The following is a 20,474-nucleotide window of genomic DNA, read 5'->3' as shown; positions in this document are numbered from 1 at the left end:
TACTCATTAATAGACAGGGAGTCTTTCTTGATATTTTGCAATTGAGACTGAAATTGATCTATCTTAGCTGAGGTCTGACTTGAGAAGTATACCTCGAGAGTCTTCTAGACCTGAGTAGAAGTTTCACTACCAACAACTCGCGTAAGAACACCTTCCGTCATGGATTAGAGTAACCAAGAGTATAAGAGTTGATCTTGTTGCTCCCATTGAGTGTAGAGAGGATTGACAGTGCCTGAAACTTGATCAAGTTCAGTGAGAAACTTATTCGGAGGCGGAACCGAATCAGAGATGTCATCGTGAAGCTGATGTCCTTTGATTGCCGAGAATACCTGTGGGTTCCATAGAGAAAGTTGTTTGTGTCAAGTTTCATTGAAATCTTGTGAGAAAACACCATTGAAGAAAATGAGGCAGGCAGAGCAGTGGCAGTGGTCGTCACCGGAGTGGAAGCTGTGGCAACCATTATCGAAGAAGAACAACAACAATGATCGAATCAAGATTGAGAAAAAAAATGAGGCAAAGGATCAGTGGGTCTCTGATACCATGTTAGAGAGATATTAGAGAGAGAATCAATATTGAATAATCTGATGTATTGTGTATAAGTTACAGCTGAATATCTTATATATACAAGCCTAAGACAGAGGAAGAGTAACTGAAAACAAAACTAACTACATCTGTACAATAACAAAAATGTAACAGAATTGGAACTAACTAACAACATCTCTAACATTTGAATTTTTTTATACCAGTTTCATCAAGTAAATTAAATATAAAGGTAATTGACTGGTTTTTAAACACAAGTTTCAGCACGTAAATCACACAAAAAGATTGCTACTTTTTTTTAGGTAGTAGTTTCTCAATGGAAAACAGACAAAAAGATTGTTTATTCAAAACAAGATTCGAATCACTTTTGAACCATGTATAGTAGAAACTCCACAATGGTACATGACAGTGACACAACCTAACTTGGATAGTTTTTGTGGTTATGAAAAAATGCTAGAGAAATTGCTCCATAGAAAGAAGAACAAATATGAAGAAAGTGTTCACGAAATAATTCTAGAATGAGACACTACCAAAGAGGAGGTCCTATGAGAGGGGTCCAAGTCTCGCAAAAGGAACCGTAAACCCACACAAAGGCCTCCATCATGCGGGGTGGGGGGACCTCGCGCGTCTCTTTTTCTTGTAGTTATATAAACTTCAAAAACTTGAATTTATTTTTATTAGATTTTTTAAAATTTCTACACATCTATAATACACATTATATCCAGGGGCGTGACTGAGATAAGTGAGGCCCAAGACAAATAATGAAAAAAAGAAAATATTTTTCCAATTTTTATACATCAAAATAATATTTTTCTAAAATTTAGAGATTTTTTTAATGTAAAATTGATATATATATATTTTAAATTTGGGGGCCCTTTAAGATGAGGTCTTTAGATATAGGCTTAGCCTGCCTATTCTTAGGAATTTATATATTCATCATTATGATTTGTGTCTAGTATAATCCAACTTTAATTCAATTTTTTTTTCAAAATTAAAAATTTAACTTTAATATGACTTGAAATTTATATATTAACTTAATTTAAATATTATATGCCCTTTCCTTTGTAATGATTATGAACTCTACCTTTTTGAATACATTAAATCTCTTTCTCGGATCAAACTCAATAATCATTTATTAGAATTAATTTTTTTTTCTATGATATAGATATTGTCATTATCTCCAAGAACAAGAAATGCATAATTTTGTTTTTGCTAAAAATTTATTACATCAATGGTTCTTTTTAAGATGACAAAATGACATGTAGTTTTTTTTATTTAGAATGTTATTGCAGTTAAAGCCAGATGAGAAAGTAAAGCTATGTAAATTGAAAAGCTCAGAGTGAATTCATGAGCACTACTAATTGTATTGATTAGTATATATAGAATACATTAGAAGGCTTTAGAAGCCTTTGGACATAACATAATTTGTTATTATAGTAAGCAGAAAACATGGAGTTGAGTAAGCAACTTAACAGATTCTGTTTTGGTGTGTAACCGAAGGCTTAACTAACACTAGAGCTAAGTCTAAATTAGGTATCTAATTTCTTCACTAATAGCCCCCCTCAAGCTATACTTGGAGTGATCTAAGTGTAGCTTGTTGCAAATAAATTGAAATCTTGGTGTAGATAAGGCCTTGGTGAACAAGTCGGCAGGCTGATCAACAGTAGGAACATACCGAACTTCAAGTTTTTTGTCTGCAATTTGAGAGCGAACATAGTGAACATCAAGCTTAATATGTTTAGTTCGTGAGTGGAAGACAGGATTGAGTGCCGAAGCTTGAGTGCCTTGATTATCACACCAAAGTATGGGAAGTGAGGAATAAACTTTGATGCCAATCTCAGTAAGAAGGGAGTGAAGCCAAACTAATTCAGTGGCAGCAGAGGATAAAGCACGGTATTCAGACTCTGTACTGGACTGAGAAACTGCACGTTGCTTTTTAGAACCCCAACTCACAAGATTATTGCCTAATAACATGCAAAATCTAGATGTGGAAGTGCGTTCATCAAGATTAGAATCCCAGTCAACATCAGAATAGGCTTCAAAAGTGAGGAGCTAGGCAGGTTTGAAGTGCAACCTGAGATGGAGAGTGCCATTGACATGGCGAAGAATGCATTTGCAAGCTACCCAATGATGCAAGGTTGGAGCTTTGATGAATTGACTAAGCTTGTTAACTAAATAAGATAAGTCAGGCCTAGTCAACGTGAGGTATTGAAGAGCTCCAATGGTGCTGTGATATACTTCAGGCTTGTCAAAAAGAGGACTATCACCAAGAGCTAACTTGTTTCCAAGAACCATAGGTGTAGGACAAGGCTTTGAGTCAGCTAAGCTTGTTTTTTGTAGCAAATCAAAAGCATACTTGGACTGAGTAAGATACAAACCAGAGGGAGTATGAAGAGCTTCAAAACCAAGAAAGTACCCCACGGACCCAAGTGACTTGAGTGCAAAATGATTGTGTAACGCTGAAATTACTTCTTAAATTAGTTTAGAATCAGCTCCTGTGATAAGGATATCATCCACATAAACAAAAAGAAGAAGAGGAGAACCATTCTTGTTGGCATAAAATAGTGAAGAGTCTGAAGGGGGTCGAAGAGGAACAACTTCATAAGTGGAGTTGGAAGTGTTTCCTTCCAAAGAACCAGCAGAAGCTAAAGTAGGTGAACATTCTTAACTACCAAGAGAAGAAATATCTTGTGAGGAGGTTGTGCTAGAAGAGATCCCATTCTCAGCCAAGGGAGAAAGATGCTCACACACGGGTACGCCATTGGGGATAGATGAGGTACCTGCTTCAACACTAGAAGAGTCAAGATAGACATTTGGCACATATGGAGATGTGGGAATGATAAAGGCAGGAGCTATGAGATTGGCTCTAAACCGAGTGGAAGGAGTGAAGGTCTTGGGAAACAACTTAGGATATGGAAACTAAAGTTCGTTAAAGTTGGCACTACGGCTATGTAGAGGCGACCTGAGGGGTGTAAACAACGGGAAAGGGGCTGTAACCAAGAAACAAACACTTAGAGGTTTTGAACTCAAACTTATGAGAGTTATAAGGTCAAAGAAAAGGAAAACAAGAGCAACCAAAAACTTTTATAAACTTGTAATCTGGTTTGTTTTTGAAAAGACACTCAAATGGATATTTGTAGTCACAAACTATGGTTGGTAACCTATTAATGAGGAACACAGCAGAGACAAAGTCATCCCACCAAAAATACAAAGGCATGTGAGCTTGGGCAAGTAAAGTGAGACTGACTTCTATGATAGGATAATGTTTTCTCTCAAACCGACCTTGTTGTTGGTGTGTATGAGGACAATGATACCTAAATGATCCCAAGTTTCTACAAAAGAGGTAAAAAAAAAAAACCTATATTCCCCACCCCAATCAGTTTGTAAGCCTTTGATAAGTAAATCAAATTGTTTTCCCACAAGAGTTCTAAATGCACAAAAGATGTTAAAAGCTTCAGAGTTTGCTTTCATGAGATAATTCCAACTATATTTGGTAAAATCATCTACAAATAGTATGTAGAATCTATAACCTTCTGAGGACAAGTGTGGAGAAGGTCCCCACACATCGAAGTGAACTAATTGTAAGGGTTGAGTGGTTTTAAGATAGAACTTGAGAAATGCATAAGATGATTTTTAACATATTGACATGCATCACAAAAGGAAAGATTGGAAGAAGAACAAGAAACATTTGTTGCATTAAGAACTTTAGTGAGGACTACATTAGATGGGTGACCCAATCGGTTGTGCCATAAGGCAGCAACACGAGAGGCTTGAGTACAAGAATGAGTGCTGCAATTACAAGTAGAACATACAACATTTTTATTAGTAGATACACAAGACTTAGACAAGTAAACACTAGGGCTAGTAATGCCAAATGAACAACTAGAAGAGAAGGCTGAAGTAGGTAGAACTAGCTGATATAGACCATCCTTAAGTGTACCCTGCAAAAGTACCCTACATGTAGCATTATCCTTCACAAGACAAGAGTTAGAGAAAAACTCAACAGTAGCATTATTATCTGTAGTGAACTTGGATATGCTAATTATATTTTTTTTGATGCCAGGAGCATATAAAACATGATGTAGATGCAGAGTTTTCTCAGAAAATAAGGATGAATAGGCAGTTGAAATCCATTACCTACAACCAATTTGGTCTTGCCTTTGTAATCAACTTTGGTACTGAGATTGGAAGAGTTGTGTGTCACATGATTGGAGGCACCACTATCCAGATACCAACTCTCATCAGCAACGGTTGCAGCAATGGCAACTAGAGCTTGAGGAGACTCATCAGTTGTAGCAACATCAGAGGAGTCTGTTGAGGTATCTCCAAAGTAGCTTACATCAAAGTTATGGTATCACTTCAAGGCTATATGACCGGACCTTCGACACACTTGAAAAATCGAGCGATTATTGTTGCCACGACCACCATAGCTTCGAGCACGACCACGAGATCCACAACCACAATTGGTGGAGTTGGGACCAACGGAGGGAGTAAGAAGATGTGCAATAGGCTTATTTGATTGAGAAGCATAGTTGACTATGGGAGTAGGAAGATCCACACTAGCAACAAAGTTTAGTTGTTCTAAACCCATTTCTTGATTATGTAACATAAATTGTACCTCAGAGAGTGTGAAGGAGTCGCGAGAGGTCAGATGAATCACCACAACTTCATATTCTAGACCAAGGCCTCCAAGAATGTACAAGATGAGCTCATCGTATGTGAGTTGTTGACCAGCAGCAACGAGAGCATCAGCAAGGCAACACATCCTCAACACATACTATTCGACAGATTTCGATCCTTTCTTTGTGGATTGAAGGGAGCTACGGAGTTGAAGAACCTGAGCTTTGGACTGCGTAGAGAAGAGTTGCTCTAGAAATCGCTAGATCTCATTTTCAGAACAGCAATGAACCACATATCCCATCATAGCTTCAGAGATGGAGTTGAATAGCCAGCTCATTAGAAATTGGTCGAGACAAAGCTAATCAGTGTAGGCAGGATTAGGGACCATGCGAGGAGGTGTAGAGGAAACTTGTACAAGAATCTCACGGCAAGGAGTACCACCAGTGAGTATACCATCAAGCTGGTGGGCATGAACGGTCGAAAGAACTTGGGAATGCTAGATCGAGTAGTTGTGATGGTCTAATTGGAGATTCAGAGGAGCTAGATTCACCGGGATGACCACCGCAGGTGCTGGAGCTGGAAAAGAAATAGCAACGGCAGAAGAGGAGCCACCAACAAGAGTACTAGAATCAGTAGGAGTAGGAGTACTGTAAGATGTCTCCATGGAAGCTTGAGCGAAGAGAGGAAATTGTTTTTAGGGCTCTGTGATACTAGATGAGAAAGCAAAGCAATGTAAATTGAAAAGCTCAGAGTGAATTCATGAGAACTACTGATTGTATTGTTAGTATATATAGAATGCATTAGAAGGTTTTAGAAGCCTTTGGACATAACATAATTTGTTATTACTGGAAGCGGAAAACATGGAGCTGAGTAAGCAGCTTAACAAATTTTGTTTTGGTGTGTAACCGAAGATGTAATGTCCCAAATTCCCTAATGTGGCTTAGTGCCTGGATTAGGGGGTCAGGAGGGCCATAATTGATTTAATGTGTTATTATGTGATTATATGCATGATTATGTGCATTGTGTTATTATATGGCTATATTTGTATATTTATGTGCATGTATGTGATATATGGGTGAGACCACATGATTATGTGGATATATTCGAGCTATTCGGCATGAGACGATCCTAGGAAGCAAGTTAGTGACTTTGTCATAACGGGGTTAATTACCGGGCTCGGGGTGAGCCTAGGGGTAATTTGGTGCTTAGTACATTATCGGGATTGAGTAGGTAATGAGAAATGATTTGATAATTATTTGAGGATATTGGGAGCACCAGGAATTGAAGGATGTTAATTATGATTAACTAGGTAGGTGAAAAATGATGAAAACGCCCTTGGGTGACTTTGAAGGTTTTAGATGGCCCTAGGGGCATTTTGGTCATTTAGGCCATTAGATATACTTAAGCTAAGGTTGGTTGTAGAAGGAACCACAGAAAACGGGGGTTCTCTCTCTTCTCTCTCGATCATACTCTCTCTCATTCACTCGATTGATTTTTGAAGCTTGAGGTTAGGAAAATTAGAGCTAATTGAGCTAGGTTCTTGATTGAGTAAAGCTTAGAGATAATTCTGGGAATGAGGTAAGGGTTCTCAGCTTGAACTTTAAGGATTTTACTCTCTTTTTTATGTTGATTGAAAGCTTGAGAGTTTGGTTGTAGAATTGAGTATTTGATGATGTTTTAAATGATATGAAGCTTGGGTTTTGGTGTTAGATTGGTGGTAGTGTGGTTTTGATGTTTGATTGTGATATTGGGATTTGTTTGATTATGTTTTGGTTAAGTTTGGATTGGAGGAAATGCAAGGGAGTTGGGTTCGCGGGGTCAAGTCGGGACCGAGACTTGAGTGAACCCTAGAGCCTTAACTGGGCTTTGTCTAGCAGGCGCGCCACGACCCTCAAGGGCAAGTCGCAGTCCGCCCTTGACACCCAGACAGGGGGCTTGTCTGTCTGGGAGGCACGCTGCGACCCTAGGGGCAGGTCGCGACCCGCCTGTTCTTTTTAGCCAGGCTTAGTTTTACATAGTTTTAAGTGCGGCTTTTCGAACCTTAAGGCTCGGGATCGAATCTACAAATCGTTTTAGTAGGATTCGAAGTCTCGGGGGCTAAGACTTGGTCCGGGAATCTTTCATTACTCATTTTATTGATGGGATTTCATATTTGGTTATGATTAGGTTACCGCTAAGGGCCTAAGGACATGATCGTTCTTAAGGGTCGTTCTTTACTTATCTTACGCTCGAGCTTGAGGTAAGAAAACTGCACCCAATATGTGACATACATGATTATTGATGAGGCATGTTGAGTACCCTATATATATGGACATTTGTTGCATTGTGAATGCCTGGTTGCATTGCTTACTTGTGAGTGGCACTGACTTATCAGTCAGAAACGACAATAGTGCTGAGCACTGGTCGTATGGAATTGACTTATGAGTCAAGAGCGGCAATAGCGTACTAAATGCTGGTCGATATGATTAGAACTAATTAACAAGAACATTATACACCCGTCCGACCTATTGGTTGAAGAAAACTAAAGTGCTTGGCTAGACTATGGCTAGTTACTCAGAATCAGGGCTAAAAGGCCCATGTGACTTGTTGGTCACATGGCTTAGGGTACAGGACCCTAGGATGACTTAACAATCATTTATTCAGGGCGCAGAACCCCAGGATGTCTTATTAGTCATCTATTTAGGGCACAGGACCCCAGGATGACTTAATAGTTATCTATTCAGGGTACAAGACCCCAGGATGACTTAATATTCATCTAACTAGGGCATAGTTCCCCAGAATGACTTAACAGTCATCATCTGATTAGGGCTGCGAGCCCCAGAATAATTTCATGATCGATATTATTATTTGTATACATGCAGTAATACATTTTCTTGTTGAGCCTTGGCTCACTGGAGCTATGTGGTGCAGGTAAAGGGAAAGAGAAGCTTACCCAGCCTTGAATAGAGAGCTTAGGTGGTGACGTGTACATATGTGGCCACTTGACCACCACGACCAAGGTGTTTATCAGGGGAACTAGGGTTTAATCCTATTTTTGCCGCTTAGGTCGGCGGATTGTAACTTTTGAACTGTAATGATCATTTTGGATTGTAAATAACTTTGTAAACACTTTTATTGGATCCCATGTACAGTTTAACATTTTAAATAAAATATATCCATTCATTTTGAACGAGATTTTAACCCTGACCCATTAATAACATTTAGATGCAAATTTATGACCTAATAACTCGTTCAGCAAGTTAAGTACTATTTAAAGTACATAGTGTAACGATTCGCTAACCAGGGCGCGTTACAGAAGACCTAACTAACACTAGAGCTAAGTCTAAATTAGCTAACTAATTTCTTCACTAACAAAGCCTAAAATAGGCCTTTATAAATGTTGCTGTATAAGTTAACATAGAAAACTGAACATGTCATTTTCAATGAAGATTCACCTAAACAACACATCATATTATCCTTTCGATATTTTTATAAATATGCATATATAAATATACGAAGACTCATTATAAAGTTTGCCTTTTGGAATTGACTGTGTAATATACATTATACAAAAGCTACTTATATAAGTGTTGGAAAAAAAACTTCCTCTAACTTTAACTGAGAGACTCATTTATTTGATCATTCTGATCCAAATGAGTCAAATATATTCTTTTTCACTCCGATCAATAAATTAAGACCTCGCCATCTTAATTGCATATAAAAATATTAAACTTGGCCAAAACAAACAATCGCAACTTGATGCAAATAATTTTGCTCAAACTTGAGTTTAATATATCTGTAGAGACTGAGAGTTGGTCAGACGTTCCACGTGGAGTCAGCTGATTCGTCTTTGACGGTACCTTCTGGTTTGGAGGTGTGAAGCATATAGTTGCAGGCTCCAACAGCCTCCCCAACAGTTAGATAAATCCATTCCTGCCCAATCTTGCTAATCAGATCTGACTTGTTTAGTTTCTTCATAACCTCACTTCCAGGGTTGGCCAGGACAAGCTAATTAACACAATTAATCACACAAATTAGCAACTTAATTATAACCCATTAATTATAATATGTAGACTCTTTAATTATTATATAACAAAAGAAGCTACAATTATATATAAAATATATGATAAGTAATACCTTAAGTCCTCTCCTTTCAATAGTCTTCTTGACCTCATCAATCATGCTTATTCCACTCGTGTCTATGTTACCTACAGCTGTAATAACCCAAAAATACAATCAGTGATGAAAAAGCTTAATAATATATATATATATTTATATATGTAAGCATTTTATTGGAAATGCATGATTATGATTAAGAGTAGTGTAATATATTAATTACCACTCATATTCAAAATGACATATTGTAAGCTGGTTTCTCCTGTGGATTTAATTCGGTCTTCCTCTTCATCAATCCACCTTGTGATCCTTTAATACAAATGTATAATTGGTCAGTACATTCAAACCTATTGATATAAATGTCATCATTATATAATTTATATATATATATATATATGTTGATAAAGTAAATATTAAGAAATACCTTTCTCTTAAGTAGTTGGAATTGGCAAAGTAAATGGGAGCATCAATTTCAAGTATAAGAACTCCAGGCACATTGCTGGTGTTGGTGTATTGTTCAACGTTTCTGTATATCCTAGAGTCAGGAATGTTCCCTAGAACAAAAGTCTTAGGCCTCGCCACAAACAACAGTACTCTAATTACAGATATTGCAACCTGGTATAGTGTGGCACACAAAAACGACAATTAATATAACTTTATTTACCTTATTTTATATATATATGCATTAATTGAGTTAATTATCCTCTAAGTATATATATAGGGATATATATATATATATATGTATATGTACCGCTATGACAAGTCCAACTTCGACGCTGCTGAAAACGACACCAATATATGCACTCATGCAAACGATGAAATCAAACTTGTCGACCTTCCAGAGATGAATGGCGGCGTCGTAATCGATTAAGCCGAGCATGGCCGAGATTATAATGGCCGAAAGCACCACAAGCGGAGTGTAATGGAACAATGGTGTTAAAAACAACAATGTCATCATTACTGCTAATGCCATCACTATGTTAGACACTGCCGTTTTGCATCCCGCGTTGTAGTTTACCGCTGATCTTGAAAATGGCCCTGAATTATAAAATATAAAAATTAATTATAAACATATCTAAATTTATTTATTTTTAAAAAATAAATTATTATTAATTAATGAATTATTAATTACCTGTTGTGAGATAGCAAGAAGTACAAGAACCAACAACATTCATCATTCCAATGGCAATCATCTCTTTGTTTCCATCGATGTGGTAATTCTTGAACATGGAAAAGCTTCTTCCCACTGCTATGCCTTCCTGTATTTATTTTTATTTTATTTTATTAATTAGACCCAATATATAAGGCTATAAGGCAGTACAGAAAGTATTCACGGATCAATAACTTTATTCCCAATTAATGATTTTGTTTAATTGTCTAGTACTCACGCAACAAATTATGTCCAAAATGTACTATTATTATTGAAGAGAGAGAGAGAGAGAAAGAAACTCACAGCGAGTGCTATGACACCAGTAACAATGCCAGTTTTGATAGCAATAGTCATGTGAGGAGGCACTAAGACAAGATCCGTGATGGACAGTGGATTCAGCCCTTTCTTCAGATTACCAATCTGATCATATGTGCACCAACATACAGGGAAACAGAACTCAGAAACAGTAAAAAAAAAAAAAAGTAGTTAAAGAGGTTAAGGAAGAACATGGCCATATGTAATTTTGTAAATTGGGCCCCACACACCCACCACAGTATTATTGGTGGGGGCCCAATAACTCTGCTCGTGACATGCCACAGTGAGTGGTGAGACCACACGTTTATTGGACTGGCCCATTAAGTTAAGCACAAATCACAAAACAGGCCTCTTTCATACTATATATTTATGGTATTTATTTCGAATGGTCTGGTCATCTTGTCCTCGTCAAAGTCGATCTGTCCACAACAATTATAATTGGACTGTACTCTATCGGTGGGTCACGGTGGTTGGTCTCTCTTAAAAAAAAAAAAAATCTAATCAAGTGCTTGCTTTCGTACCACTTGAACGCCGTGTTTTTCAGCATGAGTGAGATAAACAAGAATGCTACCCAAGATAACGGAGGTTAACGGCGCCATGGCTGATATCCAAAAAAACTTTGGCCGTTTCTTGCTCTGCATGTAAAAGTATATCATAGCCACGTTAATTAATATAATAATAATAATACTTAATACTTCTATTTTTTTTTATTTACTTTGTTATATGCTGCTAAGGTATGTTGTTATTATTTTATTGGTGATAGAAGTATAGCGTGGAAGAAGGTACGCACTCACGCAGAATGGTAGGAGTCAATCATCTTTGAAAGTTTGATTTTCTTTTAGTGCTTAATTAATGTAAAAAGTGGAGAGCAAGTTGTGGTTGAATATATCAAGACTTGTATACTTAAAAAAAAAAAAGAGAAAAAAAAGGCACAGAAGCTGATTCCAACTCCTTCAGAAGGCGTAGAATTTTAGATATTATATGCTAATTAAAATACTTAATTTAGATCTAAAACATTTTATGTATGCTAGACTATAAAAAATTGATATATATTCTCCCGCTTACAGAATAAAATTAACTGATATGGATATTCGAAGATTAGTGATTCCAAAATATATCGAGTATTTTTGCCTAACATATTTTATTATATTATAAAAACAAGTAATTAAGTCGGTGATAAGCTTCTCATCTTTATCTTTTAGTTGGTTTTAAAAGAACAAGTACCTTTATTAGTATATAATTATCTTGGGACATTGAAAAAATAAGGACACTTCCATTATTAAAATTATTAATCTGTAGAAATTAAACAATTAAAAAATGTTTAGGAAATGGTTTGGTGAACTTACAAAGTATTTGGTTATTATGAGGAAGAAAAGGAAACAACATCCCAAGACTCCACTTTCCCATTTCCACTGCAACAACCATAATCAAAATACAATAATTAATTAATCAATAAAAAAAATCATCCAATTAATTAAAGCAAGAATATTTAACCAAATTAACAAGAAACTACAACTATTAATTAAGCAAAACATATCTTACATAAAATTATTATTGTACTTATTTTCTAAATTCCCATTTTTATTCATCACCCACCAATATATACTATAAAATATATCTAATTTTGATTAAATAATCAGTAACCTTTTCATAAATATATATATATATATCAAATCAAAACGTATAATATTAATATTGTAGGCAGGAGAGTGTAGTTTTAAAATTAATCATATATAAATTATAATAATTTAAAAATTAAAATAGAGAGTTTGAATATATATATATGTGTAGCTATATATCTCTGAACTCTGGTCCCTTTCAAATTATAATGAGTAAGCAATATTAATGGAATAAACTTAATATATATATATTTTAGACAAATATTATTAATTATTATATGAGTAAAAATGTTGTAATTAACAAGAAGAGGACAAGAAACCTGATGTGTTTGGGTGAAGACAGATCGCATGACTGACACAATGTCAGTAGAATGGGTGAAATGGTCAAGCCCAAGAATCCCTTTTAGCTGTTGCAGGCAAACTACTGTCGCTGCTCCTGCCATGAACCCTACTATCGTTGCATGTGATAAGAAATCCACGATGAACCCTAGCCTGCCACCACCATTATTATAATTATTCAATCATCATACCCCCACATCTTTATTTTTTTACTAGTTACTAATTAATTACTTGGCCCTCCCCCCAACCAAAAAGATAAAAATAACTTGGTCCTTTAATTTGTGTAGGTACGTAGGGTAGAGATACATTTCTATGTGACAACGATATAGCTGAGCAGTGGATCTACCATTCATACCCATGCTCAGATTCTTTCATAAAACCATGCTTATTTTACACATTTTTCGTTTTTCTAAAAGTGACACAAAATTGTGAGAACAAGACAAAACAATATGCCATACCCACTTGAAAAGAGGCGACGATTTAATTTATATATATATAAATAAATAAATTGCTTTCCTTAATTCTTCTTATAGTCTTATGTCAATTTAAAGCGGGGTGTTTGTAAAAACTGACGTACTGAACTAATTGATTAACAGCTTAAATATATAGGTATATAAGTTAAATATGTAGTACTTTTCCGGGTTATATAAACTATTCAAAAAGTCTAAAAAGTGACCGAGTAATAATAATAATAATAATTTGTATATACAGTAGCTCATTCATGAGTGTAGTTTGTTTATTATATATGTAAGGATCTCTTTTTATATGTATACCTTAAAAAGCCCAAGGAAGCTTGGAATAGTCCTGCAAAAAATGTTGCTGTGAAAGCAAGGTGAAGATAAAGAGAAGGGTTCTCAGTAACGCTAACTTCTTGCCCCAACATTGACGCCGTGAGAAGCGAACCCACCGCCACTGTCCCCACCGCCAAATCTCTTGAACTCCCCATCATAGCATAAACCAAAGGCGGAATAAAACTTGAATCTACCAAAACAGTTATAATAATAGATTAACCCCATTAATTAAAAACCTCAACTAGCTAATTAACATAAAAATTTACTGAAAAAGAAGTAGTATGTATATATATATATATGTGTGTGCGTGTGTGTGTGTGGTAGGCTTACATAAGCCGAGGATGGGTGGCAAATTGGCGAGCTTGGCGTAACTGATGCCCTGGGGGATTGCCAAGCTAGCTATGGTGATTCCGGAAATGATGTCGGCTTTGAAGAAGTTGAGAGTGTAGCGTGGAGCCCATTCCAGGATTGGCAAGAAGTACTGGAGTCCCAGCCAGAGTTTCCTCAACGGGGGTTGATTCTTGAACTGCCGGAATGGATCGTCCGGGAAGAACGTCTCTTTCAGTGAGTACTGAAACGTTTTAACAAACGGCTGCGGTGGCGGAATTGCCACCCGGTGGTACGCTGCCGATTCCACCTTCGCCGTTGGGTATACACAGTCGGTGTTCCCCATATTATATATTTATGAAACTTTTGATATATATATATATATATATATATATATATAAAAGAATATGTGCAATGAGGATATTCCGGGACTATAAATGGGAGAAGAGCGAGGTAAACTAATTAATAATAATTATAAGGGGGTGAGCTCTCAAACTCATGAGACTGTACTGAGGATGTGTGTTGTGATGAGCAAGGTCTTTATATAATAAAGTTTTTTGAGATTCTTTTGTAATAATAATAATGTTAATATTATAATTATTACGAGTGCGTTGTGGGACCTGGAGGAATTGGGAGAGTGAAAAAGGAGACACGTCAGAACGGTGCTTCGGGGATTTTTCAAATTTTCTTAGTTGCCCACCTCGTGTTTTTTATTTTATTTTATAAAATATACATGGGTTGGTTGTTTGGTTCTTTATAATTACAAGATCGACCATAAAGGAGGCAAAATCCTGGAAGCTTACGTATTGTAAATTATGTATAATTTTAATACGTATATGGTCTTCTTGTTAATTGACCACTTCCCTTTGTTTTTTGACGTGGGATAGTTTGATCCGCGAGTCTTGAGGTTTGACACGTGTGGTAAGGGTATAAAGTATAGGGTTGATATAGATTGGTTATATATATCTCTATATATAATAAGTGTCTATATAACACGGAAATTTTTTGTTTTAACAGTTTTTTATTTTTTAAAGGTTAACTTTAACGGAATATTCTTATATTTAACATAATATTATTATATTTAATAGTAGTTTGTAAATGCTTAAACTTAAATAAAATAAAATAAATAATTCAAAAAATTAAAGTATGATATTTTTGAGATATTTTACAATGATAATTATTTTAAAATAATAAATAATTAAAAAAATTAAAATATGATATTTTTAAGATATTTTATAATGATAATTATTTAAAAATAATAAAATCATACATTTTATAACTTCAATAAAATTTAATTAAACTTAAACTCACTTATTATAATAATATTATATTAAACATATAATATAATCTAATGTGAATTAGTAACTGTTATCCAAAAAATTAGCGTTGATGACGTGGCAAGTGATCCCTGGACACGTGGCTGACACTTGGAAGAGCTCTGCTAGAGTATCGACCAGAAGACGCATTAGAAGCAGTAAGCAGCCTAGTCTTACCTGCGACCAGTCTGGTCGATGGTTCCGCATACAAAGCAACATTACTGTGAAGATCTTTGTAAATCCCGAATTTAACTCACACAATCTCCTGAGTATTTGATTATTCAGGAAAGAATATCTGTAACAATCTTTTGTAATCCCCTTGAGCCTATAAATAGCAAAAGATAGCTCAAGGAAGGGACTTTTGGCTTTTGAATTATTTGAGACTAGAGTAATTCTCCTGGCGATATTATATTGTTCTTTAGAGGTTAGTGAAACTCATTGAACCCTTGTTCTTTGATCACTCCTTTGATTCTTATATCAATAACAACCTAAGTGGACGTAGGTTATTACCAGATCCTGGGGCCGAACCACTATAAAAATATCGTGTTTTTATTACTTTTTGTCATTACGTTCTTCTCCACACATTCATTCATATCAAGCATATTCTGACTCTGTGTCAGTTGACCAAAATCTGGGTCAACAGTAACAAATTATTTTTTTTTATAAAAAAACTAGCAAGAAACTTAAATTTAAAATCCACGTATAATATTTAATATTATATTAAATATATAATATAATCTATTGTTGTCACTTCCAAATTAAAAAACTAGAACAAACATAAACTTAAACAAAAATAAATAAATTATTTAATTAAAATAGGATATTTATTTTAAATTTATATGACCTTAATATAAATTTGATAAAAATAATTAATAAATTCTATAAATAAAATAAAACAAACGTGCATATTGAACGTTGCTTGTATCTAGTATATATATATATATATGTGTGTGAGATCCATAAGTGGTGACGACAGTTCGTAATATAACTTGGTGGTGTTGATATACATAAAGTAGATATTATATATAATAAGGTATTATTGATATTTATGATGAGATGATCGTCCATTTTGAGCATCTATTTAGGTATATGTACAAATAATAATAAATTAGACTCTATTCAATAAAAAAATATCTTATTCAATCCAACCCAATCCAATCAATTATGGTTGCCTAACTTGCATGATATTTATTGATCATTTTTTAAGCATGTATATGATACATGATGATTCAGTCAATGAAGTATATAGGTCATAAGCAATATAAATTGATTTTCCATGACAATATTATTACGTGCGGTTCTCATTTTCTTAATTAAGATGTCTCATTTTCTTAATTATAATGTCTTATTTGTTTCTTCGATTATATATTATTTCACAAGTTAATTTTGCATTGATAAAAATTAACCACAAATAATGCATATCCCATGTATAAAAAAACAAATTAAACAGTATAGTACTCTCGGTTGACTGATTATTAGATCTTATAAAAAGTAAGGGCCGGGGTCATCAAACTTGAAACGCTACTAGCTATAAGCTAAGACGTCCCTATTTTAACTCATAAAATCAAGAACTGTAGCTTTAACGTCCAAATTTGACGCGTACCTGCTGCTGCTGATCACTAAGATAATAAGGCATACTCTCACCCAAACACGTCCACCACCATATAAGGAATAAGCTGGAAAACTCAGAGCCTACTATATCACGACAGCGACATCCTACGTTCTTATTCTTAGTCATTCATTGCATGTAACCAATATCAAACCCAACTCATTGGGTTTTTCTCTTTTCTTTCTTTCTTTCTTCTTTTTAACGCAAAAACGCATGTCGTATACATTTTTCCGGCCAAGGCAGCTACGATACGACCAATATATCAAATCTTGGTTGCAAGTTGGAATAAAAGCTTACATAATTTTTTTTTTTTTTTTTGGCTTTTATTGCAGCATCTTTCATAATCAATATTAGATTGCCTTGGAATTGGAATTCTTTAATAATAATAATAATAATATAGCTAGCGAGAGAAAATCTGGATAAGATTATAATTACATGTAAGACTTAAATAAGTTGAATATATATATATATAATCTTGAACAGATTCTTAATAATTTTAATAAATATAATTTTATAGTAATATAGTATATATAAATATTTATATAAATAATTTATAATATATAGAACTTCTAAACACAATATTAATATATATATTTACGTGAATACATGACATATATATAAAATAAAATAATATTTAAAAAGAAATTACTAATAAGAATAGAAAAATTCATAGTATAGACCGTAGTATATATGCAATAATTATTTTTAGTTTCTAATTAATCTTGCAATGTTCTTTGGTGAATTTGATGAAGAAAAATAGATTCAATCACTTGATAAAAAAAAATAAACTATCACACAAATATATAAGATAAAAAAAATGATATTTATGCATTTATTATATTTTAAATAAATATGATTTAATTATTTAAATTATCATAAAATATCTTAAAAATATCCTATATATTTTAATTAATTAATTATTTTTAAGTTTATGTTTGTGCCTCAATAACAAAACAAGCATGTCATATACATATACAGGGTGCAACTGTATTCATACACTGTTTTCTTACCTCTAGTTCGAGTGAAAATTAATATATGAACGACCCTTGAGAATGATCAATCTTTTAATTCCTTGACGGTTACTTGGTCATAACCAAAATATAGGATTCATCAATGAAAATGATAAGCAAAGGTTCCCAAACCAAAACCTAGCCTCCGAGACATCGAATCCTACTAAACCGGGTAGTAGGATCGATCTTGAGGCCTAAGGCTTGAATCCCCAAGCTAAAAACACATTTCTGGCCAAAAATGCCCTTATGGGCCGCGACTCACCCCTCTGATAGAGCCATTTCTACCCCAGGAACCAACGTAGGCCGCGGCTCACCATAGCCATGCTGCGACCCTTTACCCAAACCAGCAAGCACCAGCTTGCTTTCCCCTGCGTTTTCCCTTGAAACTAAACCTTCAAACCAGTTCCAAACCTCTTCCAAACACTCAATCCAACCCCTAAACATCACCTATATCAAACCCTCATCAAAACCCAAGTTAAACATCAATCAAAACTTCCATTAATCCAAGCTATCCTCAACAAAATCACAAACTGAAATCTTAAACGAAAACAGAGTAAAACCAGAAAATTATGGCTGAAACTCACCTCAAACTTGAGATTAAATCCCCTTCAATGGATAAACCAACTCTAAGAACTCAACCCTTGATTTCCTAGCTTGATTCCTCAATTTGAGCTCAAAAACTCCAAAGGTAGAATGAGAGGGAATGATGTACGGGAAGGAGAAGTAAAGCTCTGTTTTGTTCTGTTTTCCTACAGCCATCTAAAGTTTCATATACATCCAAACCAAATGACCTAAATGCCCCTAGGTCACTTAAGGTTTCTAAAATCATCCCAAGGGTAAAATTGTCCTTTCCGACCTGTCTCGCTCATCATAATTAACGCTCTCCAATTCCCGCTAATCTCAATAATCTCAAATACCAATAATTCATATCCCGTTACCCTATAATTCCTAGTAACGCTCTAATCATTAAAAACACCCCAAGACTCACCCCGAGCCCCGAGCTTAAGCCTGTTATGACCAAACCGATAAATTATATTTAAAGATCGTCTCATGCCGGTTAACTTGAACCAATCCACATTATAATGTGACCTCACAATAAATCATTGACATGCAAACAAATATACAATTATGCCCTCAACGGGCCAAATTACCAAAAACACCCTTGTAAACAAATGTGGACCCACATGCATGCATTTAACATCATATTATAATATAATTCTCATAAACATGCATAAATTCATTTAATGGCATAATTAAACAGTTATGGCCCTCCCGGCCTACTAATCCAGCCATTAAACCAAAATAGGAATTCTGGGGCATTACAATTAGGGCATGGGCCCCTATAAATAAGCATGATAAGGGTTATGCCTGAGATTATTTGATTAAGCATGTTGAATGCTCTGTATTTGGATATTTGCTATATGATATATGCTTGTCTGCATTATCTCATTGAAAATACTTGACTCATAAGTCAAGAACGGCAATAGTGCGCTGAGCACTGGTCGAAAGCATTGACTTATATGTCAAGGGCGGCAATAGCGCATTGAGCTTTGATCGATATGGTTAGGCCTAATCAGGAGCGCATCATACGCTTGTTCGACCCAATAGTCGTGGAAAACTATAGCGCCAGGTACGCTGGGCCAGCTTCAAGGTTGGTTATACTATGTGTTATACCCAAAAATTGGAGAATGCATCCTAGGAGGCTAAGGAGAATGCATCTAGGAGAGTGCCTCCTAGGAGAGCTAAGGGGAGTGGTCCTAGGAGACTCCAAGGAGGATGTGGTCCTAGGAGACCCCAAGGAGGGTGTGGTCCTAGGAGACCCCAAGGGTGTGTAGGAGGCAAGCCTCCCAAGGTTTTCTAAGTGTTGGCTCGAACGTGTCCAAGGTAAATAGCTAAGGAGGAGGAGTCTCATGCAAGAGAATGGAGACTTAGACTTTCATAAGGAAAGTCTATACAATGTTCGATCGGACATGTTTGGGAGATGCTAAAGAAGTTGCCTCAATGTTGTCCAAGGTGAGGTTGCCTCAATGTTGTCCAAGGTGAGGTTGCCTCAATATTGTCCAAGGTGAGGTTCCCTCAATGTTGTCCAAGGTGAGGTTCCCTCAATGTTTTCCAAGGTGAGGTGCCAAGGAGGTTGCCTCGGACCACCTTGGTCCGAGGAGAAGCCAAGGAGATTGGTTCAAGGAGGAACATGGCATGCTAGAGGAGAGTGCATGTTAGAGGAGAGAAGTGCATCTCCTACCACCATGCACGTTCAACCTACCACCATGCATCTCCTACCACCATGCACGTTCAACCTACCACCATGCATATCCTACCACCATGCATGTTCAACCAGCACTTGCATGGGTAGTGAGTAGGAGGTGGACCAACTAGCTAGAGGAGACTAAGTCAGACACAACTTCAACAACATGCGCGGGAATCTCTCATTCTTCCCACAAATGGGGAGTTTGTTACATTTCAAATTTTGAATGTTTATTTGTAATATAAATGTAATAAATATAATAAAATATCCCTATTATAAGGGGATATCAGTTGAGGATCCCAGGCCTATAAATAGAGAGCTTATGGGATGAGAGAGGGGCTCCTTCTGCTTCTTCTTTCTAGAGAGATAAAATTGGGTCTGTCTATTCTAGAGAGAGAAAGTGCTGAAATTAGAGAGAACTCTTGTATTTTCACAATTTATACTGAAGAAACTCAGTTGGCATAATCCATCTGATCTTGAGTATAGATTTATAAATCA

The 20,474-nt window shown here is 35.5% G+C and overlaps 1 protein-coding gene across 1 annotated transcript; it reads right to left on the bottom strand.

The window, feature by feature from the left end:
* Positions 1 to 8,660: 8,660 nt before the first annotated feature.
* On the bottom strand, positions 8,661 to 14,306 carry LOC133791591 (sulfate transporter 3.1-like). The gene is made up of 12 exons (XM_062229518.1): positions 13,800 to 14,306; positions 13,452 to 13,659; positions 12,660 to 12,831; positions 12,067 to 12,132; positions 11,242 to 11,355; positions 10,709 to 10,825; positions 10,388 to 10,514; positions 10,007 to 10,293; positions 9,680 to 9,870; positions 9,479 to 9,564; positions 9,277 to 9,353; positions 8,661 to 9,147 (listed from the first exon to the last, which is right to left on the bottom strand). The coding sequence occupies exons 1-12, from the start codon at positions 14,140 to 14,142 to the stop codon at positions 8,956 to 8,958; spliced, it is 1,980 nt and encodes a 659-aa protein (XP_062085502.1). The 5' UTR covers positions 14,143 to 14,306; the 3' UTR covers positions 8,661 to 8,955.
* Positions 14,307 to 20,474: the final 6,168 nt, after the last annotated feature.

The sequence above is a fragment of the Humulus lupulus genome, chromosome 1, assembly GCF_963169125.1.
Source record: "Humulus lupulus chromosome 1, drHumLupu1.1, whole genome shotgun sequence".
Classification (NCBI taxonomy): domain Eukaryota; kingdom Viridiplantae; phylum Streptophyta; class Magnoliopsida; order Rosales; family Cannabaceae; genus Humulus; species Humulus lupulus.
The sequence above is the reverse complement of the archived record's forward strand: the minus strand, read 5'-3'. Positions and strand labels throughout refer to the sequence as shown.

Coding starts and splice junctions, on each gene's coding strand:
- LOC133791591 (XM_062229518.1), bottom strand. CDS start 14,142: ATGGGGAACACCGACTGTGTATACCCAACGGCGAAGGTGGAATCGGCA. Junction 11,356..12,066: donor TCATAATAACCAAATACTTT/GTAAGTTCACCA, acceptor TTTTACATGCAG/AGCAAGAAACGGCCAAAGTT. Junction 10,294..10,387: donor TTCTTGCTATCTCACAACAG/GTAATTAATAAT, acceptor TTTATAATTCAG/GGCCATTTTCAAGATCAGCG.